The sequence below is a fragment of the Motacilla alba genome, chromosome 1, assembly GCF_015832195.1.
Source record: "Motacilla alba alba isolate MOTALB_02 chromosome 1, Motacilla_alba_V1.0_pri, whole genome shotgun sequence".
NCBI classification, from domain to species: Eukaryota; Metazoa; Chordata; class Aves; order Passeriformes; family Motacillidae; genus Motacilla; species Motacilla alba.
Genome location: NC_052016.1, coordinates 5119825 through 5139200, shown reverse-complemented (window position 1 = coordinate 5139200; position 19376 = coordinate 5119825). Strand labels below are relative to the sequence as shown.

The 19376-nt window shown below is 42.2% G+C and overlaps 1 protein-coding gene across 1 annotated transcript in view; it reads right to left on the bottom strand.

Annotated features, from left to right (window-relative positions):
• PDXK (pyridoxal kinase) overlaps positions 1–19013 on the bottom strand; it is a 46801-nt gene extending 27788 nt beyond the window's left edge. Inside the window, exon 1 of the mRNA XM_038132567.1 lies at positions 18703–19013. Coding sequence (XP_037988495.1) covers positions 18703–18789 — 87 coding nt within the window. The 5' untranslated portion in view covers positions 18790–19013. The remainder of the gene's footprint in view (positions 1–18702) is intronic.
• Between the last annotated feature and the right edge of the window lie 363 nt (positions 19014–19376).

The following is a 19376-nucleotide window of genomic DNA, read 5'->3' as shown; positions in this document are numbered from 1 at the left end:
AGCACTGAAACCTTGAAGAAAGCCTTGGCTGGCGTTTCTTGGCAAGAAAAGAAGTACAAGGTATAATTAATGCACAATATGGAGGGATGATGCTGTTGGCATTCCAGAAAACCCAATTTTTCTAAAAGGAGGACAGAGGGATCTTAAAAGGGATCAATACTACTATGGATCACATCTCATCCATACTTGGATGTCACAACCAGTTCCTTTACAACTAAAAGAGAACAGAAAGAAGTCACAGAGAATTCATTTGGGGTATGATTAGGCAATACAAGGGAGAAACAAACACAGAATAAAAAGAGCCTAAAGCATGCTCTGAAAGCCACCTGCTACATTGCATTACCAGCAATCCAAATACTGAAATACCCAATAATTTCCTAGAGCAATCAACAAATATTCTTGTCACCCAAAAATATACAGATAATATGAAAATAGGAGCATCCAATCAGTAGAAAACTAATGAGGATTTTTAACCTGACAATACCTGTTTAATGCAGACAGGCACTGCTAGTCAAGCCATTTTTAGACATTTTTATGTCACGCAAGGAATTCTAATGCAAAAGTGACATTAACAGTGTGACAGCCGAGTCTTTGTTTCCTCATCCAGCTTGCTCTGAGTAAGAAATCTCCTCAAAAGAAGTGCTGCTATGTATGGCTCAGTGAGTCACGCTGAGAGATAACAGGAATGATGCACCACTGTGCATGATCCTCTTTCAGGCAATTTGCTGGGAGGGGGGAGTGAGCAAACAAAGCTTTTCCAGTCACGTTTTCCACCAGACTCATGCCTCTCCTTTTTTTGTCGTGAAGGCAACTCCTTCTCATAGATTAAAACCCTTTTGGGTGTCTGGTGGCAGACATCAGGCTTTCCCTGTGCCCGTACTTTCCCTGTGATAAGCCCTTCATTCCAAGGGCTACAAGATGAAGCTACGTGCTGTGACAGGTTGTTCCTTCTGCCTGCAGGTGCTACTCTTCTGTTGTTTCACAGCTCACGTCCACACGGGTCTTTCTTAGAATAAATCTCTTATTTCAATAGTTAATAAAGGTTTCTGTTCCTTCCTCACCGGAAAGCAAAGTAATTTTGGATTAGTGGTACACAGAATGGTGGGTTACCTCAACCTGACCAGGTTCAAATTAAGCTCAGCACCTATGCTCCTCCCAGGTTCTTGTTTCACCTTGATGGATTTTATTTTAAAGTCCCAGGAACTGAACAGTTGGGAACATGACAACACTGTTATGACCTTAACCTTGATGCCTGGACATGCTCTTCAAGCAAATAAATGGGAATATGGCCTCTAACCAGACTATCACCCCATAATCAATTCCCCTCTCTGTAATGAAAAGACCTAAGTATCCTTAAAGTATCTTGGCAATAACTGTGAATGAATTCATTTTCTCTGCAGTATTCAGATCACACCTCTCCAACTACTTAAACCCTAAGACTACAGAACACACTTGCAGTGATTTACTGACTGATCAGGTTTTCACTCAGTGCTTTAGGGAAGGAGAGCAGGCACAACTGCTGCAGGCAGGGCAGCTCTACAACACTGGTCAGCACTGTCCCATATGATGGCCACCAAAACGAGCAGTCCTTCTTTTGGGTCTTCCCCAGCACCAGCTACCATCTGATTTCTCAGCCAGGTTTTCCACAGGATTAGGGATTTTTGGCTTGTTTCGGCCAGTTAATCTGCTTCAACCAAAAGATGGAAAAGTACAAGGGAGGCCACCTCTCTTGGAGATCGACAGGTGCCAGGTTAGCTTGGCTGTACACCTGATAAAACATTAAATAAAATGCTTTGGAGAGTGGATGAAAAGCCACAGACAGCTCAAATTCTGCAAGGGACCTTGATATTCTCACTTTTCTCATCAGTCCAAAACAGGCTAAAAAAACCTTTCAAGGTCTCAATAAAAGTCACTTACTGGTATTAGTCTACTCTGTCACAGTTTCCAGTTTCCTCCAAAGTTTTGTTTTTAATAAACACGTATGACTGAAATCTAACACACCTAATTTTGAAACCTGATTCAACCCTTAAAATAACTCACAGTTACCCTAATGCATTTCCTTTTATAAAGGTGCTTACTAAGGCCCAGGCTTAGCATTCGTAGTAGAATAATCAAAAATAACGCTGAAGCCATGTTAAGCCAAGTTGGTTTTGTTTTCAAGGCAAACTGCATTTAAAAGTCCCATGGAATTTAGTCACCAGAAGACAAACTGAAAACAGGACAGAAGTGATAAAATCAGCTTTTCAGAGCAATCACCTCTTCTAGGACTAGAGAAAAAAGTGTGGCTTTATTTTGGCTTGCATAATTCATTTTAACAACTTGATAGTTTCTAGTGCATAAGGAAGTGTTGCTTTCTTCCTCCAACCAAGAGCTAAAAACCAGTGTTAGTGACTGTCATCCTTCACATCTAAAGGACATCAGAGACAGTTTCTGATGCACTGACTGATGGACACTTTCCTTGCTTACAAAGGGAATTTTGTTCCAAAGATGTCTTGTCTATCCTTTTTAATACATACTCACACTTTTAACTCCTTGGACAAACCTAACTAAAAGCACTGGTTTTGATGGGTTTTTTTTAATTAATTAAAAGTTCCTGCTCAAACCAGAGGTTAAATAAATATGAAGTGAAAGCTAACTAATTAGAAATACATTGTGTTTTTATGTACAGACCTTGGAAACTGAGATCAGAGCAAATGAATGAGACAAATCATACTAAAAAAAGAGTCAATCTCTCATTATTTGCACACAAAAGTAGCAACTATGACCTGAAATTATGTATTTAGTAGGATATAACAATTTTCCTACTGTAATAAACCAGTAAGAATAAACCTTTTCTTCAGAAAACTACCAGAAAGTAAAAATTCAAAACAGAACTAAACTCAATATATAACATTTCTTGCTTGTGTACACACACATGTTCCTTGTACCTCTGTGTAAATAAACTGAAGAACTCACCCCACTTGGAGTTTGCCTGTGGCAGAACAAGTGGTATTAGATCAGCATCAGGACTGAGCTTACAAAGAAATGCACTTTTAATGTTTAATTTTTGCTTCTCTACACCAGCTTTAGCCCATACCTGTGCTCCCCACCCTGCTCCTTACAGCAAGGGTGCCGTGGTGATATTGCTGCCTCTGGTTTGAGGAATGAGGTGACATCAGACACTCTGCAAGTGTCCAAGGGCTCCAGCTGCCCCTGACCTGGATGATCTGCTCTGCTACAGGCTCTCCAGGAGAGAACAATTCCAAATTTCCACTCTGCTCTGCTGTCACTCTGTGTAAGTATCACTTGCTCACAGAACAGGAAACCTTGGGCAAATCCAAACCCAGAGCCAGCGTGGGTAAGAGTGGTAAGTGCTTTTCCAAGGAAAAAGATGGCTGAGTCCATCCTAAATCTCAGCCTGCAGTCTAAGCACGTGTCAAATGTTGTTCTTCCTAAGACCCAAACCATAGCTGCCTGGGTCACATCACACAGTGATATTTGCAATTGAAATCTTAAAGGAAAATGGGCAAACTCAATGTATTTTTTAAGTATCTTCAAATAAAAGAGGCAGAACTGTTATACTTCTAAAATTAAATCACAAAACATTAGAACTGGAGGAGGTCTGTGCAGATCTGAGTAACACATTTCAGAAAAATGTTTGCAAGATTAAATCCAAGTACACACGCCAGAGCAGAACACATGAGGAGAAACAATCAGCACGAAGCACATTATGCATGACATCAAATTCTGCTGAGTTCTTCATCCCAGGTAACTGAAGGGAAGGAACAAATCTCACCCAGTTCTTTCCCAAAGTGCTTTCCCAGCCTTGCAAAGAGAAAGTGGGACCAGGGCAGGGATGTGGTCTAGAGAACTACCCAAATGCACCTCTAAAACCAGCCAATACTCAAGGGAAAAATCAACATACAAGAAGGGAAGAGACTTCAAAATACATGGGCAACCTCTAGAGGCGCTGGCTCTTTTGGAAAAGAGGATAGACAGCCTAGTTTTCCTAAAAGCACAGAAGTGATTTAAACTTCTATCCAGCCATTATGCTCTAAATAAAAAGCCAAGAAATGTGTCTCCTTCAGGTTTAAAATTTTACAAGAGATACCAGTTGTTTCACCTAGTAGAGCAAGGCCCAGACAGACAGAAAATGCCTTGAATTGGGTAAATTACATAAACAGCTGGATCTCAGTTATGGTTCTGTCCAATCATGCAACCCTTTGGACTTTGCCACTATGCTAGTTACAGCTTTGTTTAAAATTTACAGTTTATCTTCCCAGTCTTCCAGAAAACATTTCAACCACATTGACACTAAAATCTGTTACTTCATCACCTCGACAAACCATTGCCGAAGACTGTCAGAAATCAAATATTACAAACACACATTCCAGAGGAGAGCCTCAGTTGTTATGTAAAAGGAAGGCTGAAAAACAAGAAGAAAACCATTTCACAGTATGGAAAACTGTGAGTGTAGCAACAGAGAAACAAGCAGGAAGATTTTGAAGCAAATGCAACATCTGAAATTCAGTTTTAATAACTGCCAACCTTTATGTTTATATTTGTGTAATCTACATTATGTACCAATGGCCTGGAGACAAATAAAAGTACTCATTTCTACCTCCTAATCCTATTTGGGATCTGATTATTAACACCACTTGAGTCAGAAAACTGTTAACTTCAAAGATTAGCTCTGCCTCAGAGTAAATATTAATATAATTTCTCATTTAACAATTTTATTTACTCTGAGAAATGTGAAAAGCTGTTACTGAACTGCTTCTGTTTAAATTTGCATTGCAGCTTTACTATGCTCCTGCAGGGGAAAAAAGGTATATTTCCAATGTCACACACTTTGTTAGTACTCAAGAAATTCTCCTTTTGTATGCAGTTTGGAGAAGAAAAATGTATTATGGGGTTTTTTTAAGAGAGAAATGTCCTATATCTCCTAAGTGTGTGAGAAAAACTGTCACTTGAACTACAGAAACATCTGAACTGAACTAAGTTTTAGTGGTTTTCAGGGTACTAAACATTAGAAAAAACAACAACAAAAATATTTCCCAATTTCCAATGCATTATATGTACATATTCAGAGAAAGGGGGCTTAGGGGGGGCTGAGATGCTCTGGGAGGTGCTGTCACTTGAGGTTTTCAAGACCCAAGGAGGATAAACCCCTTAGTAACCTGGGCTGAACTTAGGGCTGCCCAAGCTTTGAGCCAGAGACCCCTGAGGTCCCTTCATCATCCTGTGAGACAATTACCTACAAAAACCTCAGTTTTATCCATTGCAGAGCTCCACGTGTAAAATCACACAAAATACCACCACCAGCTCCCCAGCCTGAAGTTCTGGTTCCAAGGATAAAGCCCAGGGGTACTCTATATTTACTTTATTAACTATGCCAGCTTTGACAGTAAAGATAATACATCCTTTGCTGTTAAATGACCAATTTAACTAGAATGTTTTCATTTGTACTTAATTTAAACAACCTTAGAGAACAATGACCTAGTTCTGCAAGAATGAAATTCAATTAAAACCACCTCTCTACTCTGCAACATGACTGGTACATATTGCCCTCTTAGGGCACTTGCTTTGTGCCTCCAGTGGTATTTCATTTTCAGGTTTGAAATTAAAACCATGAAGCAGTAATGCAGCTCAAGTAAGAGGAAAAATATGGAGTGAGGAAAAGGCAGAGGGAAAAAAAAAACAAAACAGTGTAAGAAAAGAAAAAAACCCAAAATTTGTTTAAAACCACCCTGTGTAGACCTACATACATGTTTCTTCAATAGCATTTATGTTCCTGATACATGGTGACAGTTTGCTGTCTACATTTCATGGAAGGAAGGCAAGACCTCCATCCTAAATCTTCAGGTCCTTCAAAGTTCTTAGTTCTGGAAAACACTAGCTTTACCATACCAGAACACACCCAAACTAATTTTCTCAGATGAGTCCCCAAACAAAACAGTCTGTAAACCACAAATCCAGGGAAAGTGTCAGTAGCTGAAGTTGTAAATCAAGCTCAGCCAGTCATTCATGCAAATTCTTCTACTGTGAACACAAGGCATCTTGGTTTTTTTATTATCTGAGCTACAAATGTGCCACAGGTAAAAATCTCACAACTCTAAAAGACAAGTTTATCTCTAAGGGAAACACAGTTTGACAGGAAAAGGGCACAGAAAATGGTTAAAAGGTAAGAAGGAACAAGGTTCTTCTGACCAGGAGAAGAGAACCTTTGAGACTCCACTGCTGAAAGGAGGATTTGACTTTTTTTCATGCACCCAGTTGTCCCCAAAATAAATGGAGCCTTGTATTATAACACTTAAATTCCTTAAATTATAACACTTAAATTCCTTGTATTATAACACTTAAATATTATAACACTTAAATTCAACTCTTCTGCTTTGTAGCAAGATACTTGCAAGTAAAACTTTTATGGGGAAAGGATGACTCTTCTTCTAATTAATATTCAAATGATGAAACATCCAAGCCAGGCATGTCCCATCCTTTGTGCCAACAAATGGTAACAGACTGATGAGTTAAAGTAGGAGTAAATACTAAAAAAAGTTGAGAGGTATAACAGACACCATCAAAATGAGCCAAAACCAGCCAGCTCCCTCAGCCTATCCTTGTAAGAGAGATGATCCAGTCCTCTAATCACCACACTGAAAAGTTGCCTCTAATTTTCAAAAATTAATGGCAGCACATGACAAGCCATGGAGCTCTATAGAAAGAAAAAAAAATGTCCTCAGCTTCAAAGCCAGTCAAACTTTCCAAGCACTGGGGAGTACCTTGGTTTATATCATTTAAAGCACACAGCAGCATTTTAAAAAACAAGGGAATATTTAAGGGCAAATCCTGTATCTCAAGTATATACAAAAATACACAAAACACAAATATTCCCCCCCACCCCCAATTGTTTTATTAAGAGCCTGTGAGGTTTACCTCAACTGTGGCATCAGTCAAAGGACAAATTTTAATAGCAGAAAGATGTACATAAACCATGGGGGTTACCAAGACTTAACTGGACACAATTTATGAGGAATTTTCAAGAAATCTTGTGGTAAGGCTCCAAATTGCTGACTTTTAGCAGAGCATGTGTACAGTTCACAAACTGAATCAGCCAGGAATGCCTGTATTTGTGTAAAAAAAAAAAATTACTGTATCACATAAACCAAATCCATTCTATTCCTTCCAACTTTTTTATATATATTAAACCCCCCATCTTAATTAAAAGGCATTAACAGAATGAACTTTACTACCACTGTTAAAATTACCCTGTCAAACAAGGTAATTGAGGCTTGGGGTGTTTTTTGCAAGTGATGGCAGCAACACTTTGCAATAAGAAAGCCTCTGTGTCAGGCCATGAATTGCTCTATGCATCCATGGTATTACAAGCTGCTTGCATTAATGTGCCACAGTTTGGAACTTCACCTCACACAGCCATCACTGCAGCTCCAGTGAACAACTGTATTCCTCTGGAGATGGCATCGAAAGGTGTTTTCAAAGGCTGAATTTCTGTAATCAAACTGATTTGGAGTGGGAGAAAAATTTCCCAGTTGTTGCAGCTTGTGCCTCTCGCTATGTGCCAGCTCTTTGCTTAATTGCATCTCCTTCCATTTGCTGCTGAACCAAAAAAACATACATTGTACTGGCTGCAGAAAAGTAAAAACAATAATTCAGTTTGAGAAATAGGAACTTGGGAAAAAGAGAAAAGGCATGTCCTGACAATTAGTGAACAGGAATAATTGCTGGCGTGGGCTGATAAACTGAACTGAAACTGCTATTGACTAACCCAATCTCAATTTTCTCTGAGCTTTTAATAAGGCACACCAAATATCTAAAGAGAATTCTGTACTTATAATACAGTTGTGGTTTTGCATTTGACAAGGCACTGCAAAGAAAAATCATTAGGATATTGGGGATATTGTGCCAGGATAAAAATACTAGAGCAAATAAACTGGCTACAGGGATGCTGGACATATTGTTGGTGATTTACGAACAGACCACTTCAAATTCTGAGGTTAGAAATAGACAATTACAAAACAGACAGTAAAAACATACACCAGATGACCTTGAGAAAAATGCACCATAATGGAAGAAGGATATTAAGCCATTAGAGAGCATCCAACGGAGGGCTATGAAGATGGGGAAGGGTCTGGAGGGGAAGCCTTGTGAGCAGCATCCGAAGGGACTGGGGTTGTTCAGCCTGTGGGAGACTGAGGGGAGACCTCAGTGAGGGGCAGGAACCGATCTCTGCTCTGTGGGGACTGACAGGACCCGAGGGAATGGCCTGAAGTTGTGTCAGGAGAGGTTTAGGTTTGATATTAGGAAAAGATTCTTCCCCCAGAGGGTGGCTGGGCACTGGAACGGGGCTTGTTTCTGCAGTGACACCCCATTTTGATCAACTGAATATCCATTTTCAGGATTTATAAGTAGAGTAGAAAACAAATCCTCTCTCTTCTGCCAGAGCAGACTACAGTTTTTGTCACAGAGCCCTGGCAAAATTGGTATTCACTGAGAATTTGCTGATGGGCTGATCTAGCTGTAATATCATGACCAACTGAACAGAAAAGACTAGAACAGCCTGAGACTGCAGTGAATCAGTTCTCAAAAAATTTCTTGATTTTTCTGTAAAGGCTTACAGTGCAAGTGCAATCTGAACGGTAATTAGGCCAAATTCAAGATTCTCCAGTAATGCTTTGGAGATGCTTTTTCAAAGAAGTCTTGGAGCCACGGGAACACTTCAGAGCAAATACCACAATGTCACTAATTTTTCTTTGCACCTGGACAGATTGATTGGCATGCACTACTAACTGTTCAATGCAAGATACTCAGATGACATAAAATAAATCCCTTTATCAAAATTCCCCTCAGCCATTTTATTCAGCACTAAGAAATTCCTTGTTCTACATCATGACCATTTCCATTTCCACTCAAACAGCCTCTTGTGCCTGCAAGACACACACCCTCCTCAGCACTACTCCCTGCATCACAACAGCTCTTGTTTGGGATTGAGATGACTGCAGGGTCAAAAGATTTGTGGAAGAGCTGCTCTGTTGACCTTTCTATGGGCAGGAGGTCATTGCTGCCATCTGCAGTGGTATTAAGTGATGGCTCTGCAAGACACCCATTTAAAAAGGTTAAGGCAAATGAAAGACAAGAAAAAAAACTTGTTTCTGCTGCTGTTTTCCCCTTCATTCTTCCCACTAAAGGACAAACATAAAAATAGCAGAACAAGGTGGTGCTGGGGGTCTCTGCCTGCCTTCCACCCAAGAAACACATTCGTTACTGTCAAGCAACAGTGACTTCAGATGCTGATTTCAGATGGAGAAGTAAGTTCACTGCAGATTTCAGATTCATCATCTTCATGCTGCTTCCTACTACACTTGGATGTAATTTGACAAAAACACCATACTGTCACTGCAAACTCCTGCCAGCTGGAATCCTGCAGTGCTACACGAGGAGGTTTGCAAACACTGATAAGGAGAGGCAGACACAGACAGCAGCAATGGGTTCAACAGGCGTGGGAAATATCTCTTTTATTTTTGTGAATGAAATGGTGGAGGAGGATCCCACAGCACATTCTTTTCCTCTGATTTTTTACTTTATTTTTAGTCCTGCTGTTCATATTTTGGCTAGCCAGGTCCCTAACCACCAGTCCATTAGCAAGGTGTGGGCAAGCACATTTTGTACATCTAAGGTGGAGTTATCCCATGAGGGAGATTTGTTTTATCCAGCACATTCTTTATGTGGACTCCTTAGGTAGACTATGAATGGATCCCACTCTCCTACCAAAGGTTTAGACATTAAATTGCATGCTAAGAGATAAGTGAAGAAACAGAACAGGAAACAGCTCCATGAAGGAGGTGCCACATTATACGAAGATCAGACCAAGGCCACACACAGGAAGAATGAAGCTGGTAGAGAGAGGATGTCTCACCACTTCCTTCAGAACAAGCAGATGTCTTAGAGAAGAGCACTCTGAAAAAATGTTTCCTTCGGCAGACACCAGGTGCAGGAGCCTGGGGCTTGCTCCTGCCCTGGCACCTCAGCTATGCCAAAAGAGCTCTCTGCAGGGCTGTGTTTGGGAAATTGGCTCACAAAATAAACCCTCACTTTCTTCTTTTCCATTTTTGCCAAGTCATTTGTAACCTGGGTGGCTTCTCAGAGCAGTTTACCACATGGCCTCACAAAATGACTTTCCTTGGAGCACTGAAGTGGACACAAAATAGTGCAGGTGGAAGGACCAGCTGGCAGCATTTCTCAATCTGGCTTCTCTACCAAAACCAGCACATTTCAGTACCCTAGAGGACAGGTGACAACACAAAACTTCCCAAATTTTAATACTAACCTCCATGGGATTGTTTGGTTGTTGTATGAATGGGCACAGGCACGATGTTACTTCCATTAACTACAGTAAGAACAACACAGCTGGGTTTTTCTTAAAAAGTTATGTTTTAATTTTTGTTAAATGCTCAGATTTGAATTGATGGTTTCTCACAGATAGTGTGGTGCTCACCCCTGTGAGCCAGGGGCTCTATCCTGCCAGAAAAATGAGAGTAACCACAGTGAAGATGGATGGAAAAAGACTTTTCCTTCAGCATAACCCTGAGCAGTAGTACTCACCATCCAAAAAAAAAAAAAGTAATAAAATACACAGATTTGTAAGGTACATAGATTTGTAAAATATATATATTTGTTTTTTCTAGATTTAGGCCAGACTTCACTAAATACATGACCACAAGCTACAGTGTACAATTCTGCAAAACAGTATTAAATTTTGAGAATTTAGCCAACAATTTTTTTCTGCTGTTACTCATTTTCTTTTTCTTTTCCCTCAGAGAAGATGGAGGCAGAATGACCATGCTGAGCATCTGTAAAGAAACATGGTAAAATTTAGGAAAAAAACCCCCAAATTATTGAGTGTTAAAAATAAGGGGAGTATGAAAGATAACATTCTTGGCTTTATTAGCTAGCAATCTGCTAAATTAGTAAGAGAAAATAGGTGTCTATATTCTGATATTGTGGGACAGACCAGCTTCTTTGGATGTTTCCAATGAGCACTGTTCTTGCAGATTGTCATGGATTCCTCTCTTCAGCTTATCAATGTCATTGACAGCTGTGCCACCCTTGCTGGAGATTTCCACACAGATCCCCTTCTGCGAGGTAAAACGTGAGTGGACCCCACAGTAGGGAGAAGGGGAAGGGCTGTGGCCGGACTGGGAGAGTTGTGCAGATCAGGAAAACCATTTACTGCTAGCTTTGGGAGCAACCACACCCATAGATCAGAAAGCAGCCCTCCAGCTTTTGTTTTGCCACAGGGGAGAGACTTTCCATTTTCCAGTGCCTGCTCCAGCACCTCCTCAATCCCACACATCCAGCTGGGAAGAGGTGATTTGCATTCCCAAGACAGCAAAGTTAAATCACCATGCAAGGACTTCTACTCAGCCCAAACTACTCCATATGCTTCAAATTTACAAAGGATGACAGAGGGTGAGGAGAAGTTTGTTTTGTTTTGAAATGAACCACTGAAGAGATTTTGGTATCTCAGTTCTCACTCCTGCTCTATGGATAATTGTTCCAGATGTTAAGGGAACTGGAGCTGGGAGGTGTCACGGATGAATTAACATGAACAAATACGAGTCCTGAGCAAAGGCTTGAAAAATTTCAGGTAGTTCAGCACAGCAATATTTTTTTTAGCTATGATAAGTCACCCCACTGCTGCCAAGCCACAAGATGATGAACTAGTCTGGCTTCTCCTGGGGCTCATATTATCTATCAGCACAGACCTTCCTGGCATGTTTCAAACATTAGGCTCATCATATATATATTTTTTTCTCCTCTGTACATATTACTATGCAGCTGAACACTCTAGTTCATATAGTAATTTCAGAAGAATGGACATTTTATGTCCCAAGACTAATGTCCAGCTCCTCACATTAACCTTGCCTCACCAACTCCAGCCTGTTTTCCATTCAAAACAAGCAACTGAAGTGGAACTTCCACTTGCATCCCTTCAGCCTAAAGAAGAGCTAAAAATACCTGCTTGGTATGTGTTCAGTCAGCCATGGATAATGCTGTATCCCTTATCTAAAATTACTAAATGTGCTTTTCAAGGAAAAGTGACCAGCATTTTTTGGATATAAATAGAAAAAGTGAATAGTAAAAGACAACAATTTACTTAAAAGAATATTTTAGAGAGCTGTCAGTAACTTTGTATGCCTCCTGTTTTTCTCAAGTGTACCTTTGTACATTTTGTATATATATATATATATATATAAAATTAAAGATTCATTTTATTATTTCAAACTGTATTTTTGTTTTTAATACATTTCCATACAGTTTAACATGAAACTAACTTAAACTTGAAGCTTTTTTTCTTTCCCCAGAAACCTGATCACTCTCCCTCTGTCATCTGTCCCTGTTTGTTTATACACAAAAATATATTCTCTCATTTGAAGATTTAATTTGGAGCAGAAATAAGACATCAAATACCCTAAAAATTAAAAAAAAAACCAAACAACTGTAAGACTTAAAGACAGAAAATAAGGCCATTCCTAATATAAAAATGCCTTAAGCAAGTAAACACTTGCTACTGAGTCTCTGAGTACATTATACTCCCCACACAAACAGTGCAAATCCACCTCTAGGCAAGGTTTTCCAGTCTTTTAATAAGATTTGCAACTTCTTGACAGCTCAATTTTTTTTTCCAAAGACAGTGGGTGAATCAGGGTAAAGTATTTTTGCTTCCTCTCAAGTCAAATATTTGCATGTGCTTGTAGGCACCAAATGGGATCCCTCCTTCATCTTTTCCCTTTGCTATGTTGAGACAGATGAAAAGATTACATTTCTGTCAAAAACTATTTGTTCCCTACACATCACTACACACACTCCAGTGTAACTATTGTGTCAAACACCAGCATATGCATCTGCGTGGCTCAAACTTTCACAATTTACTATAAAAAAGTCAGCAAATTATCAGAATCATCAATCACTGTAAATATTTACCACCATCTTTTTGAAAAATTTAAAATGCCAACTGGTCAGCTGGCCCCATACACACACTGCACAATAACTTTGAACATGTCTTATAATGCTTTTTGCAGCTTCACAACTGGGTTATACAATCAGCCTGCGTGGACATCGCTCAGCATTGCTGTATTTTCATGACTGTATTTTCATGACAAAGGCTTATTTAACAAGCTGCCACTACCGAGTGGCTTGCAGGCACAGCCAGAAACCCCACAGCCACACAGCACTGACCTTGGATCAGGATGGTTCAGTCAGTCCCACCCTCTGTTCATTAGAGGCTCTGCCCAGCCCTTCAGAGTCCACAGCACATCTGCAGCCACAGCTGCACTTCTTTTAGGCAGGTTGAAATAACTCCGATTTTTCAAGCTGATTATTTTGCATTAGTAGCTGAAAAGACTCCATTCAGAGTTCAAAGAGAAAATTGAGGTCTCTTTGTTTAGAGCTGTGCACAAACATAAACTCCTATTGTTAGGTAAAAGGGAGACCCCAGCAGCCTCAGTCTAGTCTATCTCAAAGCAATGTCAGGAGCTGAAAGTGGCACAGACAGCCCTTGTTGTTGTTGTTTTTTGAGTAATAATCTACTTTCTTATCTATTGTATTTGCAGGGTGCCCTGATGAAGGAAGGAATGATGAATCTGACTCCATGTTCTCAGAAGGCTAATTTATTATTTTATGATACTATATTATATTAAAGAATACTATACTAAAGAATACAGACAGGATACTTACAGAAGGCTAAAAAGATAATAATGAAAACTCGTGACTCTTTCCAGAGCCCTGGCACAGTTTGGCACTGATTGGCCAATGAGTGAAAATAATTCACAGCAGAATCCAATGGAACAATCACCTGTGGGTAAACAATCTCCAAACACATTACAAAGCAGCAAAACACAGGAGAAGCAAATCAGATAATTATTGTATTCCTTTTTCTCTGAGGCTTCTCAGCTTCCCAGCAGAAAAATCCTGGGTGAAGGGATTTTTCAGAAAATATGAATGTGACACTTATCCCCTCCCAGTCCTCTCCCACTCACCTTCCCTCCCAGTTTACCATGCAGGTGGAAAGTCCATTTCCTACAATCTTCTGAGAGGTTCAAAGTTCTCTCAAGTGCATCTGAGCTGGGTTCATCTGGAAAAGCACTTCTAAAAAGGTCTGGTAAAGCCTTTCCCCAGAAATCCACACTGCCAGGTTGGGGGAGCCACCTTCTCTGGACTTCTTGGATTACAAGTCTTTTTCAGGGCCTCACCTTGTGCAAGGTATTCACCAGTGTTTTGCAGCTACTTGTGCTGACATCCACATAAGAAGCAAATGCTCTTTACACAGCTTTGGACAAGCCTTCCCAGGGGGGTTGTCAATTTTTTTGTGTTTTGGGTTGTTTTTTGGTTTTTTTAATTCATTCACCCTTTATCTACCTTTATTAAAAGAACAAAGTCAGGGGGGGAAAGCATGCTTCCACAAGCTCCATTTGAAGTATGGTTCTAGAGCAATAATTGTTTCAGATAGGCAATTTAGGACAATCTTTGGGTATTACAAAGACCAGATGCATTCTTTCATCTTTGTATTTATTTTTTGTTTAAGGTTTAGGTTTTTTCAGCCTTTGATCTGTAACAAAGATAAGGGCTACCCAGTAAGAACATTTCTTATTGTTACTCTGTAAAGACTTTTGATTGATTCATCCTTCTTCTGACTCATATTAACACAATAGCAGGGTTTGAAAGAGAGTCATCTTAAATAAGAGATGCACTTTATCTTTCTACACAATCCTTAAGCCATTTGACTATACTTATCAACAAAATAAAGGAAAAAAGTCTTGAACTTTTTTGCTAAGGCAGTAGATAAGAGATCTACTGATACTGGTTTTGGTCTCAGCATATACTGGACAAGACAGTTCAAGACTATCCATAAATATCAAAGAAATTACCCCTGTACTGACCAAAGTCATTTTCTCATCTTTTCTACAATTAAGAAAGAGCTAAAAATGTAGATTTACTGTTTTCTTTCCAGGGGAGAATTACTGAGAACTGGTCTGAGAACCATCAGTCCTTTTTAATAGCTGGACAACTATCTCCATTTAGCAGGAGGAAAAAAGTTAAAAAGAAAATAAAAGTAATTCAACATATTTCAAAAGGCCATTTAATCCTGTATTGGAGAAACTGTTTACGTTTCTGCAGTTTAGGTCAGACAATTTCATTCTCCAGATACAAATAATAAATGGAGCTTGTCTCAGCTTTTAGCTCCCTCTTCAAGGTAAGCAAATATAAAAGGAAGCCAGGAATTAAATACTCAAAACAGAGGCATGATTTCTTCAAATTCTATGAGTGTTAGGGAAGATAAAACAAACAAACAAAACCACCCCAAACCATCACTGCTACTGAGACATAAGCAGAGATCAACATTTTCTGGTTTGCAGGCAGAGGTGTGAACTACTCCAGTGGCAACCAAATGCAAATGTCCAGTGCCCAGGTAAAACTGGCTGGGATTTTCTCATGCCCCTCCCTTATGCTTTCAAAACTCTTTCTTGGAAGCTCATGGAGGCCGCAAGAACTGAGCACACAGACTGACACACTGAATCCCAAAAGCTGATTTTATGACGGGTGCAGTATATGAATCTTAAATTCCTCTGCCAGCCACAGTTTTCTTGTTGGTCAGAATGAGGTACCTCTGCAGAGGAGAAATCACCTTGTCCTTCTGGATCCTCTGTGGTTTGAGAAGGACTGTAACTCTCTACTTGCCAGGTCTGCTCCCTTTACTTATTGCCACATTCTGCCTACCTAAAAGGTGGGGCAGGAAGGGCAAGATAAAATTAACAGCTAAGAGATCTCTCTAAGAAAAAAAAAAACCAAAAAACAAACCACATACGATAAAAGTGAAGTTGAATGTCATGGTGATAATAATAAAAACTATGACAAATCTTAGTCAACATTAGAAACATTTAGAAACTTAGAAACTTTTTTTGTGTTTTAAAATAACTTATCTGACTCCAATGGCAACTCCCCAAGTTAATGTACACCCTACTGCTCTTATTCTCTTAAATGCTGGACAATCCTGAACCACTTCATGATACTGAAAGCTCAGAATACACAGCTGTGGAATACCTTAAGACTATTCTAAAAATAATTCAGAACTACCTTCAGAACTTTTAGAAGAGATAGTAAGATCATGCAAGCAGAGACTATTAAAACTCTTGACAAGGCAGAATTCAAAGCAGTGCTGAGGGCAGTTCACTTTCTGGCAAATCCAGATGCATGTTCCCTCTATGACCTATTAGTTAATCTAGACTGTCTAATTACTTAAAGGTATTTTAACCTGAAATTATGTAAAGAGTTCTAATATTCTCACTTAGTTCTATTACTTCCATTATTATAACTGCTCTAATATATGGTCTAACTCTGTTTTGCTGTGTTTGCCATATAGAAAGCATTTACAACACACTCTACAGAGGAAGTCCTTCCACATACCTACATTTTAAATACTTTATCTTTTACTCTAGTGGAAGCCTGACAAAATGCAACCAACTGATTAAAAAAAGATCTGAAAGAATTCTCTTCTGTGCAGATTGCTATTGATACTAATGTCACAGATTTCCACCAAAGATCAGGTCATGCAAAAACAAGTGATGTTTTTTGGATAAGTCTGCAAAGAGCAGGTGAAACCATGCCAGGTTTTCTATTTGGATGCTGCTGTCCAAACGCAGATTCCTGAACTGTTGTGTCAGGATTTCAGGCTATCAGACCTCACAAGCACACAGACACACATATCTACATACACCCTGCCTTGCAAACTCGATACTGATGAGCTCTAATAGGAGCCTCACTTAACTGGTTCAGAAAACTAAAGTAAAAAAAAGAGACTGGGAAATAAAAGCATGCCAGACTTGCATCCATCCTCACAAACAGATTGAGGTTGTCAGTTTCATGGCTATATAAAAACAATATAAGAGAAAGACTCAGGTTTGTAGTTCTCTTAATATAGAAAAGCAAAGTTTCACTTTGGGGCACCTTGCTCTATCTGATGTTCTAGCAAAACAAGGGTTTAGGTAACTTTCCAACAAGTACAACTTCACTAAGAGCTGCCTACATAGGATTTGCAAGTGCAGCCAGCAGTGCCAGGAGTCTGGCTGCTCCCCAAGTAAATTTCTTTTCCTCCCACTCCAGAAACTTCTTGTTACATTATACACTGAGGAATACTACACAGTGTGAGTGCAACAGCCTCCTGAACAAAACCCAGCTACACCATCAACAGGGTTTATTTAACTCCAGCAGTATTTTATACCATCACAGCCAAGGAACTAAAAACACTTTCCTGGAACCCATCTGCCAAGTTACACAGCTCACCTGCCACAGAGAGGTTAAGCTGCAGAAAAGAAAACCTTTGACAGAAAATTAGAATGGCAAGAGAGAACAGCTTAAGAGACTGGAGATTTCTGGAATAAGTACTACTGTATTCTCTTCTGCTACACAGAAACTGAAGGGAGAAGTACAATTTCGAGATCATTTTGTTAGGAAAGGAAGGACAGGTGGCCTGCAGTTCATGATCTCCTTTTTGGCCTGGAGCTCTACATACTCGTACTTTTCCACAACACTCGGATCACACACATACATCACCCTTCACCATACAATAATTTTCAAGAGACTTGGTTACATTATAACTGGAGGGTGATATGGGGGCGTGACAGTGGCTTGTTGCAGACCTGATCTCATTTGCATCATTTATCAGATTGACACAGTACATCATCTCTCCTGTCTAGGCAAATGATTTACCCCATTTGTAAGCACACACCAAGATAACCAATGTCACAACACAGCGTGCACCGGTAATGAGGCTCTTCGAGAGCTCCACACCGACACGCGTGTGTACAGGCACAAAGACCTCCCGATGGGCAGGCCCCAAATTAGCCCTTTAGGATACAAACCCTCCACAAGAGCCAACAGTGCCATGTGCAAAGGTCCGCCCAATGTTTTCCCACCACCGGCGAGATCCAAGCAAACAGCTCTGAAGGCAGCACATGACAGCCACGAAGGACAAGATCCAATTACACCCCCGAGCCCGGGCCATGTCAGGCAGCTCCTCGGGCCCTGCCTTGCACACGCACTAAGTGGCCCCTACACCCCACTACGGCTTCCTCAGACCATCCAGGCTGGGGGATCACCCAGCCCCACCGCCCCCAGGGGCACGCAGGGCTTAGCTGGGTGCCAGCACAAGGACACCGCTGCCCCGGGTCCCCAACACGGGACACGGCGACGACCCTGCCTTAAGAGGCAGGAGCCCCGGCTGGATGCGCCTGCTGGCGGCAGCGGAGCCGCCCTCACCCCGCAGGCAGCGCGGAGCCGAGCAAACCCACCGGCAGCACCCCTGCTCCCCCTTCCCATGCCACAGCCCGCCGTGCCACAGCCCCGGGAGGAGCTGCGTTAACGGGAGCGGCGCGGAGCCGGCGGGAGGCGCAGCCGCAGCGGCCGCGGGGTGCGCGGAGCCCCGGGACGGGCACTGCCGCCGGCACCGGGACGGGCGGGGAGGGCGCCCGTGCGGTCATCTCCCCCCGGTGCCCTTATCTTACCCCGGCTTGGCAGGAGCCGCTTGGGCACCGGAGCTCGCCGGGCAGCGCTGCCGTCACACCGCCCGCCCGGCTCCCCGCGCCGCCCCGCAGGGAACAGCGGCGGAGGGAGAGGGAGAAGAGGAGGAGCCGGTCCGCGCCCGCTCACCTGCAGGGGGAAGGTGGCCGCCTTGTTGCCCACGTAGCCGCGGACGACGTGGCTCTGGATGGAGAGCACCCGGCACTCCGGCTCCATGGCTGCGCCGCGCGCGCCTGCCCGCGCCGGGCCGAGGTGGCGGCGCCGGGAGCAGGAGCGGGAGGCGGAGCGCGGGCGGCGTGACGCGCTCGCCCTGCCCGCCTGTCACACACCCCCCGCGGCACGGAGGCAGCCGGGGAGGCGGGCACCGGCCGGCTCCCAATGGCCGCCTGCCGCCGCTGTGTGCGGCGCAGAGGGGACACGGCTCCCACCCACCCGCGGGAGCCCCGGCGCGGCCCCTCCGCCCCCGCACACCCACCGGCGTCACGCGGTCACGCCCCCCGCCCGGCGGGGCCAACGGCACCGAGCGCCGAGCACCGGGCCCGGCCCGCTCCGCTCCGCCCCGGGGCTCGGACACGGCGGGAGCGGCGTGCGCGGCACTGCGGTGGCACAGGGTTGTTCCCGTATGGCTCTGGAATATGTCCAGTGAAGGACGTTCCATATTCTGGGCTGTCTGTCCCAGTGCTCGGTCGCTGCACAGTGAAGTTCTTCCTCATGCTCGGGTGGGACTTCTGACCATCAGTTTCTGCCCCTTGCCTCCTGTCCCCTTGCTGGGCACCACCAAGCAGAACCTGGTCCTTGCTCTG